This window comes from Aethalodelphis obliquidens, unplaced genomic scaffold (assembly GCF_003676395.1).
Source record: "Aethalodelphis obliquidens isolate GAN/ISIS:26980383/991018 unplaced genomic scaffold, ASM367639v1 scaffold9, whole genome shotgun sequence".
Lineage (NCBI taxonomy): Eukaryota > Metazoa > Chordata > Mammalia > Artiodactyla > Delphinidae > Aethalodelphis > Aethalodelphis obliquidens.
Window position 1 is genome coordinate 28,524,589 of NW_020837953.1, and position 24,655 is coordinate 28,549,243.

Genomic DNA, 24,655 nt, shown 5'->3' on the forward strand with positions numbered 1-24,655 from the left:
AAATCCACTACTGTCAAAATATTATAGAAAAACTTTGTGAAATCACTAGGAGGCTTAAAGAGCCTACGTGAAATGTTCCTTTAAAAATGAGGTTAAAATTCAAACACTTTCAGGGGCCATCTCCAGGGGATAGTAATTTGGGTATTAGCTACATGTGTAAACTATAGTGAACTGGAAAACACCTTTCTGCATATTCCCCATATAAAGGAGCTGCAGTCCACAAATAATGATGGTCTACTATTTGCCAGGTACCTTTTGAAAAACAACCAGAAAACCACATTTTTAAGCAAAAATTTACTTTAACCGTTGGTTTAATGTTTAAAGAAAATTATTTGGCCTGAGCAAAATACTCCTGTTGACTGTTAGTTTGCCATTTATAATATAGTACCTGGAGAAATATATTTTCTTTTTCAGATTTGTATACTTCCTTTCTCAATAATAAAAGCTGTGTGTGTATATGTGTGTCTGTGTATCCTGTCTGGCATCCAAAGACACCAAAGCCAAAAATCAAAACTTCAGGGCAGGTGTATAAATCTACCCAGTAGTCACTCCAGCCATTTATGTTATGGATTAGTCAGTATGCTTTTGGCCACAGTAACAGAAAATCCATCGAATAGTGGCTTAAACAGTAAGTTCATTTGTTGGCTCGTATAACTGGAAGTTTAGGGGTACGGCAGTGCTCAGGGTTGGTTCCTGTCATTCAGCCTTGTCATCAGGGACCTGGCCACCTTCCATGTTTATTTTTTTTAAGTGAAAGAGAGTTTATTTACAGAGATACACATTCCATGGCAGAATGCTGTTGTCTCCTACCTTGCATGTTAATTTGGATGTTTGTCAGGCCTTTTAAGAGTTTGATTGTTTCTCTGTTGATATGTTACTTTTCCCTAAGTGCCTTTGTTAGTGACCAAGTTCTTAACCTTTTAAATTGTTTTCAAAACTTTGTATGTTCATGCTGTTCCTTCTTCTTAACCACACTCTCCCAGTACCTGCTGACTTACCTGATTACCACCTCTTTGCCTGTTTGTCCCCTGTCTCAAGCCAGGGTAGAAAGAATTGTTTTTGAAATGGAATAAAGAGCAGCCATATGGCTACTATTCTCTTTTCTTGTAAACCTCCTCTCTCCTTTCCTTAAAGAAATGTTTTCCTTTGGGTTAAGAAATATTATGGAATTTTGACAAGAAAAACAGTGTCCTTTAGAACAGGGTTGGCAGCCTGTTAGGAACTGGGCTGCACAGCAGGAGGTGAGTGGCGGGCAAAGCGAGTGAAGCTGCATCTGCCGCTCCACATCCCTCCCCGTCACTTGCATTACCGCCTGAACCATCCTGCCCCCCCCCACCCCTCGCCGCCCCGTCCATGGAAAAATTGTCTTCCACAAAACCTGTCCCTGGTGCCAAAAAGGTTGGGGACCGCTGCTTTAGAACAAGAAAATTATATAACTGAGTCTGAAAATGAGTCTCGTGTAGTTGTAAGGGCAGTGACAGATTCTGGCCATGATAATTTTGGGTTTTGTATCTTTGGACAAGCATTTCACCTCTTTGGGCCTTAATTTTCTGTTACATAAATGGGAATTAAAAACTCCCTTTCCATAATGCCAGTGAGAATTTGATAGAAAGTGGATATGAAATACTTCTAGCATAGAGCCTGGCATAGGACAGATGCTCAGCAAGTAGCTTTTATTTTTATTTATCTATTTAAACAAAATTTAATGTTGAGCCATTTCCTTTTGGTTCCACTGTTTTCATTGAGACCCAGACCTTTGAAACTGGGCCCTGGAATTCTGTGGAGAAATCCAAGCTGAGTATCTTTTTGTAGCTACCATTAAACTCCAGACCAGACATTCACTAAAGCTCTGTAGAAGTTAACAGGCAGTTCATGTTGGGTGACTTTTCTCATGGCTCCTGAATTGTTATTTACCTACACTCTTCGTGGTTTAACTGGTATTTCTTATCTACTTTGCAAAGTAGGAATGGGGGAAAAAACAGAAAAAGGGCTTCACATCCTTTTTATAGTACAATCTAAAGTTTAAAAAGAAACCCTCTGTTGTAAAAAAAATATATTGAAAATATATACTCATAATTTTTTAATTCTGTTTTATCTTTTGATAGGCATTTCAGTCTTATCTCTGTTTTATGTGTCTCGGATTCACAATGATTATTCCCTTGTCAGCAGTCAAAACGGCAATATCGGTAGCCTGAAAGTTGTTGCTACTGCAGTCACTTCAGGCTCTGTTCCAGTAGAAGGAGTTAGATGCTGTCCATTCCTGGTGAAGAATTGGAAAACCTTCCATTTCAAAGCACACGTCCTTTTTTTCTATCCCTTATGTCTAATCCTTGGCCTTGGTTGCCTTAGTGATTTTCAGACTTCTATTTAGTGGCAAAACCATGCCTTCAAAGCTTTTTTGGGAGGTCCACTATATAAAACAGACTAATCTGGGTACCCTAAAAAAAAAAAACAGATTTTTTTTTTTTTTTAAGGGAGGGTTTCAGATGGGAGTGGGGATTATCCACTGATGGCAGGAATCTCCACAGAGATCAGAGTGGAAAACCACTGAAGTTTCTGTGCATTTTGTCTTTTCTGATCCTGGTGTTCAGGTGCTGGTTCACACAGCAGGACCTTTCCTCATTTTATTTACTAAGGGCTATACTAACCATTGCTCCATTATTGCTAGCAGTCTCCTATCAATGGTTAACAGCATTCCCCTCTCAATTTTTGTGCAAAAGTTTTCTTCCAGCTTGGTGAGTTTGTCTTATGAAAGTCGTGGCACTAATAGAATTGAATCTTAACACGAAAGCAGCAGAATTGAAAAGAAATCAGAGGTGATGCAGGATTTCATTTATAGGATGCTTTTTCCTCTCTTGAATAAAGTTCGTTAAGAATGAGTCTTGAGTTCTCCTGTTCTGTAACCAACAGGAGGACTCACAAATGGCAGTGGAAGATACATCTCTGCTGCTCCAGGCGCTGAAGCCAAGTACCGCAGCGCGAGCAGTGCCTCCAGCCTCTTCAGCCCCAGCAGCACCCTTTTTTCCTCTTCCCGTTTGCGATATGGAATGTCTGATGTCATGCCCTCTGGCAGGAGCAGGCTTTTGGAAGATTTTCGAAATAACCGGTATCCCAATTTACAACTGCGGGAGATTGCTGGGCATATAATGGAGTTTTCCCAAGACCAGCATGGGTCCAGGTGAGGACTTGGCTTTGCCACTTAAGGTAACTGAACTCTTAATGCCTTAAATTCCATGCTTCAGATAAGGTATACATTAAGTAAATTGCCATATAATAATTGAAACAAAGTTTGCTTTTTAGTACGCTTCCTGTTACTTATTTCAGAGGGCTGTGGCTATGAGAGTCAGCAGATATACAAGTGATGGAGAGTAGCCATTTAGTAATCTGGATCACATGCTGAAACAAACCTTTTTACCTTTCTGAAAGATTAGTCTGGTGTTCCTTTGTTCATGAGAACCTCCCAGAATATCTGCAGTTTAAGAAATACAGAAACACTAACACAAAGACATGTGTACACTTTTGCTACTTGAATCGCTATTAAGAATCTTGCTCTCAAAGAGACACTATTCAAATGCAAATTTGGATCTCGGCTCAGGAGTAAGATGGTGCCACCACTTTTCTTTGTTGTTCCATATTCTGTAGAAGTGAGAGTCTGCACAGAGGTTAGAAGATGCTATTATAAGACACAGAATTTAGCTTTGCTTACCACTCCCTGTTCCAATGGACTTCACAGAAAGGGACCCTGGTCCTCAGAAAAAAGCAGATTTATGGTGACATCATCCATGCTTCTCTCTCCCTTTCTCTCTCTTTCTCTCTGACAGTTCCACCAAAACAACTCCCAAAGAACCTACCTCCTCTTTAAGTTCTGCCAGCTTGCTACTACTGGGCAAGGATTTCTCATATTTAGATCCTAAAGGCCAGGTTGGGAGAAGAACATGGTTTTTCTGATATAGTCACCTGAGCTAAAAAAGGCAAACTGAATAGCTACTACTTTAGAAAGAGACTGCACATAGATGACAACTGTTCCACATCATTAATAAATATGTACTGCTTCATATGAATGTGAGTTAAAGACTATAATAAGGACCACAGGCTTTGAGTTTATTGATGTTGGACTGGTTCCTAAAAGAAAAAGTCCGGTAGAGTTCTCCCTGTGTTGTGCCTGTTTTTACCCTCTTCTCTCTTTTCCTGCGCCCCCTTTTCAGCTCCCTCTCAGTCCCACACATAAATACATGTCCTGTTGTAATGAAGTATACTAAAATTTAAATATACTTCTAAAAGCTCAGTTAAATTAGGGGATACTTCACAATATAACTTTTTTTTCCTTTTCAGTAATTCTTCAATTTGAAGTGAGCTCAAGTGATTTATTTAAACAACACTGTTGTGCCTCTGTGTATATGCACATGCACACACATACATTTAGTTTCAGAACTGACACATTATATAAAGTGAGCTAATCTTTATATACTTTCCAAGTCTTCCTAAAATGCTGTGATTGCCCTTTTTACTATCTACTTCAGATTCATTCAGCTGAAACTTGAGCGTGCCACACCAGCTGAGCGCCAGCTTGTCTTCAATGAAATCCTTCAGGCCGCTTACCAGCTTATGGTGGATGTATTTGGAAATTACGTCATTCAGAAGTTCTTTGAAGTAAGCCTTTGTTCTTTCTGTCCTTTGACTTTAGACAGTCTCCATAGCATTTTGATTTTCATTAGCTGTTTTTAGAATTGCAATTTCATTCCAGTCCTCAAAATGAAGCGTGAGTGGTCTTTTTGAGGCACATTTAAATGTTTCTCCAATTCATTAGCAGTAGTGCATCATTTAAATACCCAAGCAGATGATGCTAGTGTATTTTAGAAATGTGTTTGTAGGACCATTCTCCCCATTTAGGATCCCGCACAATATTTCTGATTGCTAAAATAGTTTCACTAAAAGTGTCATTTTTGGAGGAAAAATCCTTGTAAGATAATTTTAGCAGGACCACAGTAAAGTTCTGAAAATGAATTTTTAAAAATGGATTCCTAGAGAATTATCTTTGAACACCAACTCTGGTGTTTTTCATCATAAACCACAGTCATGAGGATTGTTAAATGCTGCTTCTTGGGTGATCCTTCAGCCTTGGTTCCTTATTGTTCCTTCATTAATGTGGACAATGTCCACTCTTGTTATCATTTTCCTTGGAAAGGATTAACGAGATGGTTGGATTAATGTCTATTTCCTCTTCTAAACTAAAATGTCAGAAACGCAGGGATTTTTTGCTAATCATTGTAGCTGTGGTGTACTGGTATCAACAACCCCATTATAAATCCAGAAAGGAGTGAAGCATTGAGATGAAACATCTGGTACAGGGGGAAAATGCTGCAACTCTGCACATTACCTGCCCCCCAACAAAAGAAATTTGTAAACTTCTTACATCTTACTTTGTTTGGTTTGTGTGAAGATGAAAAAAATGGCTCACTCACAGCCTCTATCTTCCCAGCTTTTCTCATTAAGACCTAAGTTCTTTGACTCTGAATTCTCCAGCTACGGATTAAGATATCAGCCTAAACACGGCTCTTGTAATTTTGACTTTCGAATGCCGTTTTGTCACAGATATAAAAATAGAGAGATCTCCAGCTCCAGAGGTTAATGCAGCTAGGGGTGGCTGAATGAACAGTGGGTTATAGCAGTATGATTTTGGGACAAGCTAGAGAACTTCTCTGACTTAGAGAATGTCCCTGGACTTCAGTTCTCTTGTATGGGAAATGAGTGGGTTGGGCAGCCTTATTCATAAAGTCTCTTCCAGTCTCACATGCTATTCAAATGAAAATAAAAAGCCAGGGATGGAGAAACATTCTAGGAAGAGTTTTAACATTGTGCTGTCATACCCCTTGATTTTACTAACTTTCCCCCTATTCTGTTGACTTGTATAAATAGACATTATCAATTCTTATAGTAATATAGAACAGTATATTCAGAGCAGTGTGCATGTGTGCTTTGGCTTAAACTTCATAGAGATGAAAGAAGAACTTGTTTTCAGCTTATAAGGCTCAGACAACTGAAGTGATGTAGATTTGTTGCAAGAAGTTCTTGAATCTTCCCCAGACATTGTCTAAAGCCGTAATAAACAATGTCTTCCACATGTACTATTGTTTTAAGAATAAATGTAAATGCTCTTGGACATATAGGTATATTTAATAGTATTGATGAGTTAAGGACAGCTTTGAGGAATTGCCTATTTGTTTAGCAGATACTAGTAGTGAAACCACTCCAGTTGGATATCTGAGAAGTTTTTTAACATTAAAGAGTTCCTCATAATCAGAGGCTGATAACCACTGGTTTGAAGAAACAAAGGCTTTTTAAATAAAAGGTTTAGTTTATCATAGAATACAGGGCTAAAAGAGGTATGCCAATGGTTGATACAGAATAATGAATGCTTTGCTTTCTCTGGTTTCTTTCTTTCTACCTAAGTAATGGTGTTCACCCACACATTATGTCTAGTTTGGCAGCCTTGAACAGAAGCTGGCTTTGGCTGAACGGATTCGAGGCCATGTCCTGTCACTGGCACTGCAGATGTATGGCTGCCGTGTTATCCAGAAAGCTCTTGAGTTTATTCCCTCAGACCAGCAGGTAATTGTAAGTTTCCCCTTTAACTTTTCTCTTGGTGTTTGATGTTTCTTCATGGTACATGTAGTGAACCTCGTAAGTTTGTCAGTCTTTAGTTTTCTTTCACAGTTTTTCTTTGGTGCTTGTGGCTACCTTCTGTGCATGGCAGGCATGAACTGTGCAATTAATTTTGTAAGTTTATAGTGGATCAAGTGTCTTGTGTTAAAACCAGTGGTTTCAAACACTTTTCCCTTTGACCAGACCGTAGTCTTTAGTAGGTGTGATTTTAGAGGTGGGTTTTTTGTTTGGCAAGAGTTGAAGCAGGTAAGGTGGTCCTTTTCTTCTACCTGAACTGACCACCCAACAGACAAAACTTTTTTCCAACCCACCTTCCAGTTTTCTTCACTTGCACCCTCTTATTCATTCATTCCGCCACTGTTAATGAGCGCCTGCCCAGGGCAGCACCTGGCCTGGCGCGTTGACCTGGTGCCCACTGTGTGCCAGACATCAGCACAGAGATGGCCGAGACTGAGCCCTGCCCACGGAGCACGCGTGGGGAAGGGTGACGGGAAGCAGTGGTGAGACGTGAGAGCACGTGCCCGAGGCTTTGAGGGGAGGCTTTGCAGGAGGAGAAGTCTGGGCTGCAGAGGAGTTAGGAAAAAAGGGACAGAAATCTGAACTGTTTGGGTGCTGTGAGTGGGAGCTGGCACAGAAAGCACGTGAAGAGGCCGATGGCGTCAGAGCAGGTCCAACGGGCCCCACACAGACCACAAGGCCCGGGAAGCCTGACCAGCCCACAGGCAGGTGTGCCGCGCTGTGTCTGCGCTAGGCAGTGCCGTGAGCCTTCAGGTGCTGCTGATCTGAACCCTCAGCCTTTGGGCTCCGAACTCACTCAGCCCTTCTCGATGGAGGGGATGGCCGCGGTCTGGCAATGATGAGCCACTTGCCCTCTCTGAGAACAAAGTTCAGTAATGAGAATCTTTGTTATGGACTCAAGTTCTGAGCCAGACGAGGCACCCACCACTTCCAGTTCAAAACAAAACACAACAGAACGCTGCGCTGGTGTCAGCAATGGCAATTGAAGGCTGGGGAGTCCAAAGTCCTTAAGCCGTGAGACTCAGATAGGCATGTCGGGACGCTGGTGAAGGCAGAGGGAATGTTGGAGACACATGGCAGGTTGGGAGTTCATTCATTTAGTGCCAGTACTGGAGATACAGCAGTAATAGGGGTGCTGTGTGTGAGTAATTAGAAGCAGGGGTGAAGCTACTAGTTTGTTTTCTTTTAATGTTCAGATCATTGTCAGTTTTAATTTTCCCTGGGATGTTGAGGGATGAAAATTTGATGGCTGAATCTTTCCTCTTTAATTTTCTTGTCTGATTTGAACATGCAAATTTTTTTCCTCTTTTGACCATAATGCCCGCTTACTGAAAGCAAGCAGGAAATTACGGTTTCCCAGGTATTTTCCCCATCTTTGCCCTCTCCCAGGATTATGATAAATTGTTGATTTTTTCTCCAGATTTTCCTGTTTTTTTGTTTTTTGTTTTTCTGATCCAATGGCTACATTGTAGTAGTTTTTACCCCCCTTTCCTTTCCCCCTGGCAATTGTTCTTTCTACCTGCTATTCCTGCATATCTTTTCCTGGTCTGGTTTCTCTGTGATTCTTGTTCTGGGTCTAAACTACTGCTCCTGGTATGAATAATTTACTCTTTTCCAGATGTAAGTGTATTTTAGCTGAAATAAACTCATCTCCAGTGGAGTTTTTACCTCTTTGGGCTCAAGAAAATGTTCAGGGAAGCCCCCTCTCCTTCATTTTGATTATTAGAAGTGTCCCTTGTGTTTATCTTTATATAGGCGTCCTTCTCTATTTATCATTCCTATAATTATATTTCCGTAGTAAATTATTCTTTTCTGACATTTGATTAATTGCTTCAGGAAACTTTCCTGAGTCTCTTGTGTTTTGCTTGTTTAGTCCCTGGCGTTGTAGTCTTGAATTTCTTTAATTAGAAAATCGTTTAGTTGCTTTGACATGTTTAACATCTCAGGGATTTAAGACATTGCATTCACAAATGTCACCATTATAAACTGGCTTGTAGTCTTCTACCATAAATATGGAGTCAGCACAGTGGAACTAATATACAGAGGTTGTATATAGCAAGGAAATTGGGCAGCAAGTACCAGGGCCCAGCCGTGGTACAGGTATTCAGCTTAAGTATGCCTGAGACCTGAGGCAGCAAGTTTGGGGATGGGGTCCAGTCAAAATCCCAACGCACCTACACACACACACGCGCGCGCGCACACACACACACACACACACACACACACACACACACAGAGTCACTTACTCATTGTCTGGCCTTTTTTTTTTAAAAAAAAAATTATTTATTTTTGGCTGCATTGGGTATTCACTGCTGCACACGGGCTTTCTCTAATTGTGGCGAGCGGGGGCTACTCTTCTTTGCGGTGTGTGGGCTTCTCATTGCAGTGGCTTCTCGTTTCAGAGCACGGGCTCTAGGCGCATGGGCTTCGGTAGTTGTGGCTCGCGGGCTCTAGAGCTCAGGCTCAGTAGTTATGGCGCACGGGATTATTTGCTCCACGGCATGTGGGATCTTCCCAGACCAGGGCTCAAACCCATGTCCTCTGCATTGGCAGGCGAATTCTTAACCACTGCGCCACCAGGGAAGCCCCTGGCCTTCTGTATTTCCCTGAGTTTGGACACATTTCGTGAACTGAGCGTATTGCTCCAGCTGACGTTGCAGTCAGTCTGGCCTGATGGGAAGATCATTTTGGAGCCACAGACTGGGCTAGAATTCTGATTCAGTCACTGTCTGTAGTTTTAATACATTGCTTAACCCCTCTCAGACTCAATATCTTCATATATTCACATATACGGGTGGAGGAAGGTGTGCAGGGTAATATTTGACAGGTGGTTTGCTGACATGGTCTGTTTTGCCACACACAGGAATCAGATTGCTTGGGTTTGAATAGGAGCAAGTCTAGGTCTGTGATTTTTAACAAGTCAGCTAATTTGTCTGTGCCTTGATTTCCTCCTCTGTAATAGTGTCTACTGCATAGGATTGTGAGGCAGATTGTGAGTCAAAGCATGTTAAGCATTTAGAGGTCTACTTAGCCTAGAGTAAGCTCTAGATTAACTACTCTCATTTTTAGTAATATGTACTTTACAGGGTTCTCATGGTGAAAACATGATGAATTGTATGTGAAATGCTCTAATACAGTGTAGTTGATTTGATATCGGCTCGTTTATAATTTGAAGATGACTGCACTTTTTTGGTAACTCCCAGACAGGTCTTTTGCAAGTTAGAGAACTTTCTTAAGACTGGTTATTATTGGGCTTCCCCAGTGGCACAGTGGTTAAGAATCCGCCTGCCAATGCAGGAGACACGGGTTCGAGCCCTGGTCTGGGAAGATCCCACATGCCGTGGAGCAACTAAGCCCACGCGCCACAACTACTGAGCCTGAGCTTTAGAGCCCGCGAGCCACAACTACTGAAGCCCGTGCGCCTAGAGCCTGTGCTCGCACCAAAAGAAGCCACTGCAATGAGAAGCCCACACACCGCAACGAAGAGTAGCCCCCTCTCTCTGCAACTAGAGAAAGCCCCCATGCAACAACAAAGACCCAGTGCAGCCAAAAATAAATAATTTTTTTTTAAAAAAAGAAAAGAATCAAAAAAAAAAAAGACTGGTTATTATTATAGGAAGTTTGTTAACACGTGAAAAAACTCCAGTCTTCATTTGTTACCAGGTTGTCAGAGTGCCACAGCTGAGTTGTCCCACTTTAATTGTCACGGATTCCCTGATCAGTGCTTTTGTGTTTGGTGAGGAGAACGTTGACCGTCCAGGTGTTTGCTCTCTGTGATTCTGGTGGTGCTTTCTTTCCTTGTCTCCAATAGAATGAGATGGTTCGGGAGCTAGATGGCCATGTCCTGAAGTGTGTGAAAGACCAGAATGGCAATCACGTGGTTCAGAAATGCATTGAATGTGTGCAACCCCAATCTTTGCAGTTTATCATCGATGCGTTTAAGGGACAGGTAAGTGCCTTAGGAAAGAAATAAGGGAAGCAAGTTGATGGATGTTTCCATTGTGAACAGAGAACAGGATGGGGTTTGTGGAGTGTTCTAAAGAGCTTAGTGTACTTTAGACTGCAGTAAGTAGTAGTCCTATTCAGTGGGGTCAGGTACCTAGCTCTGTGCACCCAAGGTTCTTCCCTTAATTGTCCATGGGTGTTCTCTCCATCATTAATGCAGATATCCGCTCATGTCAGGATGGGGTACTGTCATCAGATACTTGAAGAATAAATTTTTTCCTTTGGTTAAGTACTATTTATCTTGATATTTAAAAGTTTTTATCATGTTTTAAAATTTAGGTCATTTACAGAACTAATCTTACAGGTTATGTGTCACTATGTCTTTAAAATAACAAGGTGCTTCTTAATTTGGGGGGGTTGGGTGGGGCAGTGATCAGGTTGGTTTGAACTCTGTTAAGTGGCACACAACCAGAGATAGCTTCCAGTTTCTCCTATTTACTTATATATCGTAAGGACTAGTGTGCTTTTAGCGCTAGCTTCCAAGCAGAGTTGATATTTTGTCATACCCTAGTTTTTCCAGAATTGCCCCTCAATTGGCTGTTATCATTAATTTCTTTTGCCAAAAAACAACCTTCTCCCAGTCTCCTAAGCTAGGTGGGACAAGAGGGTAAAATACATCTTTTTGGGTGTGTGAAATTGCTTTTGTTTTTGAAAAGGGAAAAATTGGAAATACCAAATAGATTTTCAGGTGTAGTCATGGGTACTGCTAAAGCCTAGATCGAAATGGGATTTTAGAATTGTTTAGGTTTTGCTCACTTAAAACTGCAGTGGTTAAGTAGATTACAGACACTAACTTGAGGGTTATTGGGATTTTCTGAGTTAATTAAGAAAAGAGTAGATCTGTTTATCTTTACATTTTTGTGTGTGTGTGAAATATACAAGAAAGTAAAAGGATTAAAGCCACCGAATGGGAGACGATATTTTCAAGATGGAAAATGCCAACGAATTGATAACCAGAATATATAAAGAACTCCTGAAATCAAGGAGAACAATACAAATTAATGCAAAAATGGGCTTAAAGCCTGAATAGACAGAAGAAGTAATCAGGAAAATGCAAACTAAGACCACAGATAGTAGACCATTTTCTTTCTTTTCTCTCTCTCTCTTTCTTTTGGGCCGCACCACGCGGCTTGTGGGATCTCGGTTTCCCAACCAGGGATTGAAACCTGTGCCCCCCTGCAGTGGAAGCGTGGAGTGTTAACCATTGGACCCCCAGGGAAGTCCCGTAGACCATTTTCTACCATTGGTTACTATGTACTGACAGGGATGTGAGATCTAGATACACTGCTGGTGGGAATAGACCCATTTTGGAAAATAATTTAGTATCTTTTAAAGTTCAACATTTATATTTCTTGTGATCTAGCACTCCTGGCCTAGGTATATACCTGATGAAATGTTTGGTCATGTATACCATGAGACGTATTTAGACATGTTTAAAGCAGCATTATTCTCCTAATAGGAAAAGACTAAATAAACCAGATGTCCATCAGGAGAGGATTGGACCCCCCCAAAAAAACAAACCACATATTTTCCCAACATTATACTATACAGATATACAGAATAAACGATAGAAGCCCACAGTATTATAAGTAAATATTTGAAACATAATGTTGAGTGAAATAAGTCAAGTTGTTCCAGACTGTGAGTGTTTAGCGTTTTTATAAAGCTGAAATTCAGAACATTACAGTGTAGTTATGTGAAAGCATTCAGGCTTTGATCCCAGCCCTTCTTTTTTCTGTTTTTAAACCCATCCTTTGACACAGTGGACTCTTAACTAAGTGTGTTTTCTATGACCTTGACCAATTCTCTGTTCTTTTCTAAATAAGCTTTTTCTCAATAAAGTCCTTCTTAGCTCTGAATTTGTGTACATCTATGAATTCCTAGAATGGGTTTAAGAAATAAGTTTATCCTCACACATACATGCTCACCTTATTGTATGTAGAGAGAACTTAAATGCCATACTTATAATTTGGGCTTTGGAGTCAGACTAGGAAATAAAATCCTGGCTCTGTCATTTACTACCTATATGACTGTAGGCACATTATGTAAACTTCTAGGAGCTTCAGTTTTAATCATGATTCTCTCTCAGGGTCATTGGGAAGATTAATGGGATAATGTATGTAAACAATACTGAAGCACTGAAAGTGGCAACTGTTATTTTTGGCTTTCTTGTTTGTGTTGGTCTGCCCTAGGTGTTTGCTTTGTCCACACATCCTTATGGCTGCCGAGTGATTCAGAGGATCCTGGAGCACTGTCTCCCTGACCAGACACTCCCTATTTTAGAGGAGCTTCACCAGCACACAGAGCAACTTGTACAGGTAGTGGAGTTGCCAGTAGAGTAACTGCAAACACCTGTGGGCTTTTGTGTTTTCTTAGCACAGGTATCTGTTCCAGAAGAGGTTAATGTGCTTAAAATGCCCATTGAAGCTCTGGGCAAGTTTTCATTTGCACCAGCCTGGTTCGTGTTTTATGAATAGGGGTAATGAGTAGAACCCTGGCCTTGGAGTTGAGATCTGCCTCTGATTCATCAAGAGATCTGCCAAGAACTGTCAAAAGCTAGAACTCTTGTCATGGATTAAGCTAGCTGTGGCCACTTAGGCAGGCCATTTAGTCTATCAGTTTCATCTTTGCAAATGAACTAAGTGGATTAGTTGATTTTTTCTTTCTAGTTTTGGTACTTTGTCTTGCTTCTACTAAAATTGTCTCCCATATCATACTGTTTGAACAATTTCTACATAGAGTATGTTGTCCTGAAGCAATTTTTGGGCAGTGTTTGTTGCTTGTTTTGGTGAGAGATGTGAGATTATAAGTGTGTTAAATATTCATTGTAGAAAAGCTTGAAAGTACAGAAAGTAGCAGCAGAACAGAAGAAACCACCCATAACCCTGCTGTCCAGAAGCAGGCACATTTGGCATAGGCGCTCTTAAAAAGCATTATATGTGCACTTTTAATTTTTTACACCTTACAAATAAATGTTTCTGCCTTTGGAATTCCTTGCTCACACACACTTACTCTTTCAAAGCATCTTTCACTTTAGATGAGTATCTCCATTGTGTGCTTGTAATGTTATTTAATTAGGTGTTGTGAGTATTTCCAGTTTTTCTTTGTTAAAGACAGGCGCACAGACCCATTTGTATATTTCTGTTAGAGAGAAAAACAGCTCTTTATTCCCACCTACTTTCTCTTCTTTTTTATTTTTTTTTTTAAATGAGAAGAGGCCTACATTTTTGTGTATAGTACTTTATGAAGACCCTGACTAGGACCTTTGGGCATAAATATATATATATATAGAAACCATTGTCTAGTAATAACGTGTTCCTGTTTTGTAATGACAGGGAAAAATTGTCACTACCTATCCATTTAAAAAATTCTTATGTGTTCATTAGTGTTCAGGTAAGCCATCATGGTCTTACAGGAAGATGGGTGTTGATTAGATATAAGGATTTAAGTAACATAGAGCCTGTTTATATATAAATTTAAAAATTTCTCTTGTTGTTTCTCAAATAGGATCAATATGGAAACTATGTAATCCAGCATGTATTGGAGCATGGTCGTCCTGAGGATAAAAGTAAAATTGTAGCAGAAATTCGAGGGAATGTACTTGTATTGAGTCAGCACAAATTTGCAAGGTATGTGCTTTGAATTACTCAGACTATTTTCCAGAAGAGATGATTAAATAGTATTTCAGCTCTAGAGAAATTTTCATACTTTTTTTGTTTTAATGTTTATTTTCCTCAAAGTATACATAGCTAAAAAAGTCAAAGAGTTCTGCTACAAAGTATGAAACATAAGACATCTCTTAGTGGGCTCCTCATTCCCCCAGAGTTCGCCACTTTGAAATTTGGGGAATATGTTTCTAAAGCATATGCATTTTGTACTTTGGTAAACTGGGTATTTTAGTAACTTACTTGTTTGGAATTGTGAAGTGTTCTTTACTCAATTTCCTTTTTGATACCTGAATTAAGGAGCAGGTGACCATATCTATATATAGGCCTTAGTATTTTTAAAAATCTCTTTTCAGTCTTCATATCATACCAGCCCAAGAATAAAATGTACTAGTTATTCCCAGGTTGTGAAAGATGTCTTAGGTAACTTATAAGTGGCAGAGGTTGGAGAAGAAATTGTTGCTTCCCTGGTGGTCCAGTGGCTAAGACTTTGCGCTCCCAATGCAGGGGGCCCGGGTTCAATCCCTGCTCAGGGAACTAGATCCCACATGCTGCAACTAAGAGTTCGCATGCCACAAGTAAAGATCCCGCATGCCGCAACTAAGACCAGGTGCAGCTGAATGAATGAATGAATGAATGGCCCTCCAGCGGCTTAGTGGTGTGATACTCTGAGTAGAGTCTGTATATCCTATCATACACATAACATAGTATTCTGTATTTTTGGAATATTTTTCTTCTCTAGTTTTTAAAATAAATTGCAAGGCAGGTGTGACTCATACAACCTTGATGTTTTTAAATTGTTCACTTTTAATTTGTGAAATCTTATAACATTACAGCATGGAAAATAGAGAAAAGAAATAAAAGCACCCACAGAGCCAGTGTCTCAACAGCCTAAGCACATCAGGGTCATCTCTTAGACCTTGTATTGCTATTTTTGGACATTTGTCGGGATCATGGAAATAGGGGACAGAATCTCTTAGTTCTTTTTTGGGGGTCGCTGTCCTATTTACTTTCTTGTTCAGTGTATTTAATATCTCACTCTTGGATATAGTGTTAAGTATTAATATTATAATAGAGTTGTGGTCTGATAATGACCTAGTAGCTACTTTGGGCCCAGTCCTCTCACAGATAACAACTAATAAATTGTTGACAAAGTGCCCAAAACAACATGAAGACATGAAGACATTAGAGAGCAGGGAGATAACCAGAGAGGAGTAGGGGAGGTTGTTGATACTTGGAAGAAGGTTAATTGCACTGGGAAAATGTCCCCGTCCTCCCCCCCCTCCTTTTTTTGGGGAGGGGGAGATATATAATTGACATGTAACATCCTGCAAGTTCAAGGTGTACAACGTGTTGGTTTGATACATTTATATGTTGTAATATGATTCCTACAGTAGCATTAGCTGTTATGTTACATAATTATCATTTTTATGTTGAGAACCATTAAGGATCTAGCCTGTTAGCAACTTTGAAATTTATAATACGGTATTGACTATAATTAGGAAAGTTACAAAATGATGACCATGGGAGTGACAAAATGACGGGAGAAATCCTGGAAAGGAAGAGAACCAGGGAGGAGGAGGAAGCCTAAATTTAAACTTTCTAAATATCTGGTTGACTCCTGAACCTCATTTGTATAGGACAAACTCAAGGCAACCCAACTAAGGCTAAAAGAATTGAACTGAGGTTTCATCTGCTGCCTACCGTATGGGAGAATTTTGCAGTTTTTGTTCAGCCAAGTTAACTGCGTACCAAAAAGGGGGGGGGAGTGAAGGAGTAACACTCGTAGGAGGAATATGACAGAGCATCATTTGCCATGTCTAGATAACAGGAATATGTGGCCTATACTCAAGAAAAAAGAAAAAAATAGAAAAAACCCTATGAATAGTTTTATACCACCCAGATGTTGGAGTTAGCAGAGCAGGATTATAAAGCATTTTATAAAGTTATTATATTTTGAAGTAATTAGTATTTAAAATACTATATTTTAAAGTATTATAAAGTATTTTAATTATACTCAAGGATGTAAAGGAAAATATGCTTGTAATGAAATGAAAAGATAAATGTTAGTAGAGAATTAGAAGCTTTATTATAGAAAGAATAACATGGAAATTATAGAGTAGAAAAATAATATAACATCTGAAATAAAATTCACTGTATGGCTTCAACAGTAAATTAGAGATAACAGGAGAAGGAGCCAGTAAATTTGAAAATCAAATAATAGAAACAAATCAATTAAACAGATTAGTGACCTTATGACATTTTGGATGTTAATACGGAATACAAAGTAAATATTTCATTGACTTTGAGTGCATAGGCATGTGCATGCACAGGTAACTGAAGATCTATTGCTTATAATTAATTCTGACACTTACTATTCTGTTTCATTAAAAAAAAAAAAAAAAAACGAGTCTCAAATCACTAAGTTGATTTCCTCAGCCATAAATGGGTTGGGAACCACAGTTTCAGAAACGCTAGAATAGACTTTAAAGACTGGAACAATATGGATTGTGTGTTAAGGTGGAAGGAAGCCTTTGGCCAAGTGGGATCCTGATCAGTGATCCTACCAAGTGGTGGTAGCTGATCTACCTGCTTACTTTCTTGGAAGACAGGTCACTGCTGAGGATTCAGTCCTCCACCCAGAAGAATGTGTGTCCTGTCTGCAACCTAGTTTAGTAGAAAATCCTATTCTAATCCTGACCACTTTATAGGGGAAGCAGTCCTCGGGTGGATGAAGGTACAACCCAGCCAGGCAGTTCTAAAAAGTGATGAGTTCTTTGCCTGAACATTTGGAGATCGTGACTGGCTTTGTGCTACTGAACCAGCTCAGTAATGTCTTAACTCCCTTTTCTGCTAAGGGAGAAGGCGGTGGCTATTAGGAGATTCACTTCCACATGCCACACCTTCAGCTTGTGCTAGAATTGCATAGTACTGTGGAAGGAAGGTGGGGGTAAAGGTTTTCCCATATTTCTCCTGTATCAGAAGGGAGAGGCTGTTGTCTTAATTAAACCTGATTGATTATCAGTTGATTTACTCTGTGTATCTTAAGAAGGAAGATCGAAAAAATATCTGGTAGGATGGTAGTTCTTGGACATTCAGCTTGAGAATTTTGTTTTCTAAATAAAAGCATGTGAATAATAAATACTCAGTACGCTAAACCAGGTAACATGGAGGGGGTCCTGTCAGAGCTCCATGGGAGCAACACCTTCTTATGGTTTAAAAACTCTGGAATAGGGACTTGTTCTGGTGATGGTTATTTGTGATGACTGTTCAGTTATTGACGGGGCTGGCCTTTGAAAGAAGGAGTAAGACACTATCTCTGCTTTTTTGGTGCTTCTGGAGTGGGTATACACATCCTTTTTTCAGCCCTTGAAGGCAAAATTAAGACAAATGGGTGAAATTTCAGGGAAGCATATTTTATTTCAGTATGTAAAGAATGTTTAACAAAGCCGTTCACTCGTATGGTAGGATGCCCTAGAATCACTTCCACATCACTGGAAATTCCCAAGCAGAGGCTAAATGGCCGTCTTTCAGGATTGTCAGAAAAGAGCTTTGTGCATTAGCTAGGTTTGAACGTTCCTTTTCTACCCGAGTGTCCTGTGACCCAGAGCAGCTCTTCCCCCAATCATGAACTCTTTGCGAGGCGCACCTACCAAATGCTCTCTCTGCGAAGTATGGGCTCCAGTAATACAAATACAAAGAATAAGTATTGTTCTTGTTCTTTGACATCACACAACTTCGTCATACCCACAGAGCCACAGGTGCAGAGTAGTGCTGACTTAACAAAACCAAACATTCACGAGTAGTCAGTCACTCCTGGATGGTGAGCGCCCTTGAGCATGGCCGGGTGTAATTTCATCAGCTGCTGCAGCCCCTCTGGATTGTAGAAGAACTCTGATTTAATGTAACCACACTTCTTTTTTTCCTTTCCCAAGATGATACATCTGTGAAGTGTTTAGAAATGCAGACATACCTGGGGGTTCTTCTTGTTCTTCAGAGGCAGCGTGAAGTAGTTGAATGAGGGCTGTGGTTCCTACTTGTATCTTCCTTCACCCAATAAGTCTGTAGACCAAGTCTGTAGTGCCAGGCTCTGTGCTTGGCACTAGAGATCTAGATGTAAGTGAGACTTGTTCCTGGCCTCATTAAGCTCACAGAGGTGAGCAAAGAATTGATAGATTCTGATACCTGTTGAAATTATGCTCATTAACCAATTCAGCTGTTAACGAGTCTTGTGAACCTTCACTTACCTGGGCTTGTTACCCTCACCTGTTAGAGGGTTGGGTTCTGGTATCCTCCAAGACCTGGTCTCGGCCATGGTTCACATTGGAAGTCACAGATGGCAAAGGTGGAGTCTCATAGAGCCAAACAGAAGAGGAATTAATCTGCCAAAAATATTAAGAGCTCTTTTGCTGCTGATCCTGAGGTCAGGGCAGAGGCCAGACAAGCACAGCCTAACAGGGTCCCTCTAAGAGTTGTCCCTGGATTTATCTCATTACAGCAATGTTGTGGAGAAGTGTGTCACTCATGCCTCCCGTACGGAGCGCGCTGTGCTCATCGACGAGGTGTGCACCATGAACGATGGTCCCCACAGTGCCTTATACACCATGATGAAGGACCAGTACGCCAACTATGTGGTCCAGAAGATGATTGATGTGGCAGAGCCAGCCCAGAGGAAGATCGTCATGCATAAGGTAGGCCAGTTTGTGCAGATCTCAACCAGAGAGAAAGTGCAGGGCCCTTGGTTCTTCTCATTTCTGACATGTAAAGGAGGGTGGGCATCTTGCTTCTTTCTGCAGAGTTTGTCACTGGATTGTGTCTCATGCTGTGCTTCTTTTTCCTTTTATCTGGAATGGCCATTATCCCTGTGTTTGCTGGCCCTCTGTCAGTAACTCACTGGTGTGAGTGTTAAACACAGTCTTTGTGAGGGAGTCCCCTCCCCGATCTTAAGCCCATGTTTCTACCCCTTGGCTCCTAGGAGACCAGCTTCTCAGTTCAGCAAATCAACCTGCTTGCCTTATTTCCTTTCCTCCCTCTTCCCTTTCATCATTCATTCCACCACTATTTACTGAATGAGCGCCTGCCCAGGGCAGCACCTGGCCTGGTGCGTTGACCTGGTGCCCACTGTGTGCCAGACATCAGCACAGAGACTGATGGCCGAGACTGAGCCCTGCCCACGGAGCACACGTGGAGAAGGGTGGCGGGAAGCAGCGGTGAGACGTGAGAGCACATGCCCGAGGTTTTGAGGGGAGGCTTTGCAGGAGGAGAAGTCTGGGCTGCAGAGGAGTTAGGAAAAAAGGGACAGAAATCTGAACTGTTTGGGTGCTGTGAGTGGGAGCTGGCACAGAAAGCACGTGAAGAGGCCGATGGCCTCAGAGCAGGTCCAACGGGCCCCACACAGACCACGAGGCCCGGGAAGCCTGACCAGCCCACAGGCAGGTGTGCCGCGCTGTGTCTGCGCTAGGCAGTGCCGTGAGCCTTCAGGTGCTGCTGATCTGAACCCTCAGCCTTTGGGCTCCGAACTCACTCAGCCCTTCTCGATGGAGGGGATGGCCGCGGTCTGGCAATGATGAGCCACTTGCCCTCTCTGAGAACAAAGTTCAGTAATGAGAATCTTTGTTATGGACTCAAGTTCTGAGCCAGACGAGGCACCCACCACTTCCAGTTCAAAACAAAACACAACAGAACACTGCGCTGGTGTCAGCAATGGCAATTGAAGGCTGGGGAGTCCAAAGTCCTTAAGCCGTGAGACTCAGATAGGCATGTCGGGACGCTGGTGAAGGCAGAGGGAATGTTGGAGACACATGGCAGGTTGGGAGTTCATTCATTCATTCATTCAACAAATAGTTAACAAGCACATATGCTCTACAGCAAGCGCTCCTTTATCAGGGCACCGTGTTGGTAGACACAGCAGTGTCATAGTTGGTTACACTGATGCTGGGGAGAGCTGTGGGAGAATATGGAGGGTGCCTCTTCTATTGTGGGGTGCAGAGAAGGCTCCCCAAGAGAGTGACATTGGAATAAAGCCCTGAACCTTTTCCAGGCAGAGGGAACCTAGAGCTTGAAGGTTTGGAAGCAGGAGACAAGACGGTGTATTTGAAGAAGTACAGCAAGTCCAGTGGGACAGGGCTGTGGTGCCGGAATCACATTTACGTTTCCAATAATGGTCCTGGCTGATGAGTAACTTGGAGGAGGGGAGGCAGCGGGAGATGAGCAGTGAGGACTTGGACGGGGGACTGTTAGAATAGTTCAGCATTTCCTTTAAATCAAGTGAAAAATGGAGTTCAGCAATGTCGTACACGCACATGGGTTGTTAGTTTTTTGACTGGAAGAGGACAGGTGTAAAGGTTAAGTGGTCTTACCAGTGAGCCATTCCTGGGGAGAGACAGGTGAATGAATTGAATTTCACTTAGTTTCTAAAAGAAGAGCTACCAAAAGCAAGGGGGGGTTGGAGCCTCCAGTTCTAGTGACCAAAACATCAGTTGTGTATAGAGTCCAGCCTGCAACCCAAATGAAAGTGTGGCATCCTTTCTATAGATGCGTTTAGGAAGGTTAGGCAAATGGTCTGGGTCACACAGCTCAGAATTTGAGCCAAGGACTGAATAGTTTTCCAGACAGGCTCCTAGGTGAGAATATAATAGCTGATACAGGTCTGTGTCCTGTGAGGGGTACAGAAATGGTTTCTAGCGCCACTTGATCCTTCTTTGCTTTGAGGGCACAACGAAACAGACAAAATAGTCTGCCTAGAGCGCTCAGGCTTGAGAGCATCCATCTTCCCTGGTACACTGTCCTGTGTTTCGAGTATAAGCGCGAGCTGCGATGGGGAAGCAGGTTAATGTTGTGGGTCTTCACCGTCTGTGTGGACGGTTGGTGGTTATGCAAATGATTGTGAACACAGTGTGCTACGTGCTGTAGCTGAGGTATGTAGAAGGCTCCATGAACTCACAGAAGAGGAAAGGGGGTTCCAGAGAGGAAGTGCCTCCTGAGTTGTCTGGGATGCACAGGACTTGCGGACGTGGGTCGGCCCAGAGAACAGAAGAGATGGCTCGTAGGGCTGATCTCAGCGTGCTTTGAGAGGGTGAAGGGTGAGACTGGAGCAGAGCCATGAGAGACAGTGGGGAGAAGAATAATTTCTGGAGGAAAAAAAATTTTCTGGTGTAGCTAGACAGTGGGGTTCCCAATACCTCTAATGTCCCTTATTAGCCATTTGACTTTAGATGAGTGACTTACCCACTGTGCCTCCATTTTTTCGTCAGTGAAATGGGGATAATCACACCTCTCTTAGGAAGCTTCAAAATGAACTGTACTTGGCTTATGTTAGTCATTTTTATTGTCGTCATTAGTAGCTTTTTGTGATTCTCTATGGACTGGAGAGCACAGGATTCATGGTGCCCAGAAAGAAACCCCCGCTGCTCAGGAGAGCTGAGGTGCCTTGCGAGGGACCAGAGGGGCCAAAAGCCTCCTTGAGGGCGATGCAGTGCAGGCGGTGGTGGACAGTGTGATTGTCAGTCTTGGGATGCACTTTCTCCACATACTGTTCTGGAAGTGGTCTGTGGCCGTCTGACCTCCAGAGCTCTCAGGTCCTGCCTCAGCGCTTAGGCTAGGAGCTGCTCCCCTCATCTGTTCGGTCAGTGCAGCCTGAGAATTCAGGGGCTCGGGTTGAGCCAGTGAAAGGTGTTGCTTGTGAGGCGTGCGTGCTGGCGGGCGCCCTGTGGTCCCTGGGAGCAGGTTACCCAGGAGCCTGCCTGAACCTGCCTCAGGCCAGAGTGACACGGACTCTGCTTTCTCCCCAGATCCGGCCTCACATCGCGACTCTTCGCAAGTACACTTACGGCAAGCACATTCTGGCCAAGCTGGAGAAATACTACATGAAGAATGGCGTTGACTTAGGGCCCATCTGTGGCCCCCCTAATGGTATTATCTGAGGCAGTGTCTCCCCTGTCCCCTTGTTCCCACTGACCTCACTGGCCCACTGGTGAATCCAACCAGCAACCAGAAATATTCTAGTGTAGAATCTGAAATGGGTAAATGGTTGCTCCAGGATTACCCTCTCCTCCCAAAAAAGGAATCAAATCCACAAGTGGAAAAGCCTTTGTAAATTTGTTTAATTTTATTATGCATAACATGTACTAATTATTTTTTTTAATTGACTAATTGCCCTGTTGTTTTACTGGTGTATAGGATACTTGTACATAGGTAACCAATGTACATGGGAGGCCACATATTTTGTTCAACGTTGTATCTATATTCCACATGTGGAAACTTTCAGGGTGGTTGGTTTAACAAAAAAGTTTAAAAAAAAAAAAAAAAGGTTTTTAACTCATTTGCCTCGCTGGCAAGTTTTGCAAATAGCTCTTCCCCAACTCCTCATTTTAGTAAAAAAGAAAAACAAACAAAAAAACCTGAGAAGTTTGAATTTTAGTTAAATGACCCCAAACTAGCATTTAACAATGTTTATAAAAAATATATATATATAAATATATATATATAAAATGAAAATCATTTTCAGAGTTGCTAAAGCTTCAGTTTATGACATTAAGTTTATGGAACTTCTAAAAATTGCCTTTTTTGGAGACTACTATGCTGAAGAAAATAGTGTAGTCTGTTTTGTGAGGAGGAGATGTGAGCACCCAGAATGTCTTTCAAGGCCAGGCGGGTATAATTGTTTACTGCCTACTGGATTTTTTTCTGTTAACATTGAAAGGCAAAATCTGATTACTTAGCATGAGAAAAAAGAAAATCCAACTCTGCTTTTGGTCTTGCTTCTATAAATATATAGTGTATACTTGGTGTAGACTTTGCATATATACAAATTTGTAGTATTTTCTTGTTTTGATGTCTAATCTGTATCTATAATGTACCCTAGTAGTCGAACATACTTTTGATTGTACAATTGTACATTTGTATACCTGTAATGTAAATGTGGAGAAGTTTGAATCAACATAAACACGTTTTTTGGTAAGAAAAGAAAATTAGCCAGCCCTGTGCATTCAGTGTATATTCACACCTTTTATGGTCGTAGCATATAGTGTTGTATATTGTAAATTGTAATTTCAACCAGAAGTAAATTTTTTTTTTCTTTTGAAGGAATAAATGTTCTTTATACAGCCTAGTTAACTTTTAAAAAGAAAAAAATAGCTTGGTTTTATTTGTCACCTAGTCAGATAGTAGCAAGATCCTTTCTAAATGTTATTCAAGATGATTCAGTTCATACTAGTGGTTTTGGGTTTTTTTTAATCCTAAAAAAGTAATGTTTTGCTTATTTTGTGACAGTCAAAAGGACGTGCAAAGTTCAGCCCCGCCCTAACTTTCCTTACAATCAGAGCCCCTCTCACCTTGTAAAGTGTGAATTGCCCTTCCTTTTTGTACAGAAGATGAACTGTATTTTGCATTTTGTCTACTTGTAAGTGAATGTAACATACTGTCAATTTTCCTTGTTTGAATATAGAATTGTAACACTACACGGTGTACATTTCCAGAGCCTTGTGTATATTTCCAATGAACTTTTTTGCAAGCACACTTGTAACCATATGTGTATAATTAACAAACCTGTGTATGCTTATGCCTGGGCAACTATTTTTTGTAACTCTTGTGTAGATTGTCTCTAAACAATGTGTGATCTTTATTTTGAAAAATACAGAACTTTGGAATCTGAGTTTGTGCTTTATTATTATTTTTTTCCAATATAGTGCCCCAGGACAGACAGCCCTTTCCTTGTTTGTCCCTTTTTGTTTCTGCTTGTTTTGTTTTGTGTTTTGTTTCAAAATCAAAGACATAGGGCTTCCCTGGTGGTGCAGTGGTTGAGAGTCCGCCTGCCGATGCAGGGGACACGGGTTCATGCCCCGGTCCGGGAGGATCCCACATGCCGTGGAGCGGCTGGGCCCGTGGGCCGTGGCCGCTGGGCCTGCGCGTCTGGAGCCTGTGCTCCACAATGGGAGAGGCCACGGCAGTGAGAGGCCCGCGTACCGAAAAAAAAAAAAAAAATCAAAGACATAACCACATTAATCAGGATGTCCAACTGCTATTGAAAAATCAGAATATTCACCTTCCTGGGCCCAGAGTCTGTACACACATCATGGGGCGCATTCTCAAAAAGCTTGAGCCCCACGATCTGCCTCGTTCTCTGCGGTGCTCTTCATTCACTCCCTCTGGCCTCTGCACCATTTGTGGGCCCAGGGTCTAGATTAGAATTCAACAGATTACAAATGTCTCCTGGCCAAGTGTTGGCTCCTAATTTTCTGAGGCAGGGCAGTAGGTAAGGCATCTGTCGAGGCCTCCCTGCCCTGAGGTCCCCTTTCCTCTCCTCT

At 41.6% G+C, this 24,655-nt stretch overlaps 1 protein-coding gene and 2 non-coding genes across 20 annotated transcripts in view; all 3 read left to right on the forward strand.

Annotated features, from left to right (window-relative positions):
- PUM1 (pumilio RNA binding family member 1) overlaps positions 1-24,003 on the forward strand; it is a 127,996-nt gene extending 103,993 nt beyond the window's left edge. For 13 of the 18 annotated variants that reach the window (XM_027109369.1, XM_027109378.1, XM_027109376.1 and 10 more), the window contains 8 exons: positions 2,911-3,178; positions 4,521-4,650; positions 6,481-6,615; positions 10,493-10,630; positions 12,879-13,004; positions 14,194-14,315; positions 18,850-19,042; positions 22,142-24,003. In XM_027109369.1, the coding sequence (XP_026965170.1) occupies positions 2,911-3,178; positions 4,521-4,650; positions 6,481-6,615; positions 10,493-10,630; positions 12,879-13,004; positions 14,194-14,315; positions 18,850-19,042; positions 22,142-22,273 (1,244 nt within the window). In that variant the 3' untranslated portion in view covers positions 22,274-24,003. The remainder of the gene's footprint in view (positions 1-2,910; positions 3,179-4,520; positions 4,651-6,480; positions 6,616-10,492; positions 10,631-12,878; positions 13,005-14,193; positions 14,316-18,849; positions 19,043-22,141) is intronic. The other 5 variants (XM_027109371.1, XM_027109379.1, XM_027109375.1 and 2 more) reach the window with 2 other exon arrangements.
- Positions 7,510-7,594, forward strand: LOC113622506 (small nucleolar RNA SNORD103/SNORD85). Its single transcript, XR_003433549.1, has one exon. It is a non-coding gene; the product is annotated as a small nucleolar RNA SNORD103/SNORD85 (small nucleolar RNA).
- On the forward strand, positions 19,908-19,992 carry LOC113622507 (small nucleolar RNA SNORD103/SNORD85). Its single transcript, XR_003433550.1, has one exon. It is a non-coding gene; the product is annotated as a small nucleolar RNA SNORD103/SNORD85 (small nucleolar RNA).
- Positions 24,004-24,655: the final 652 nt, after the last annotated feature.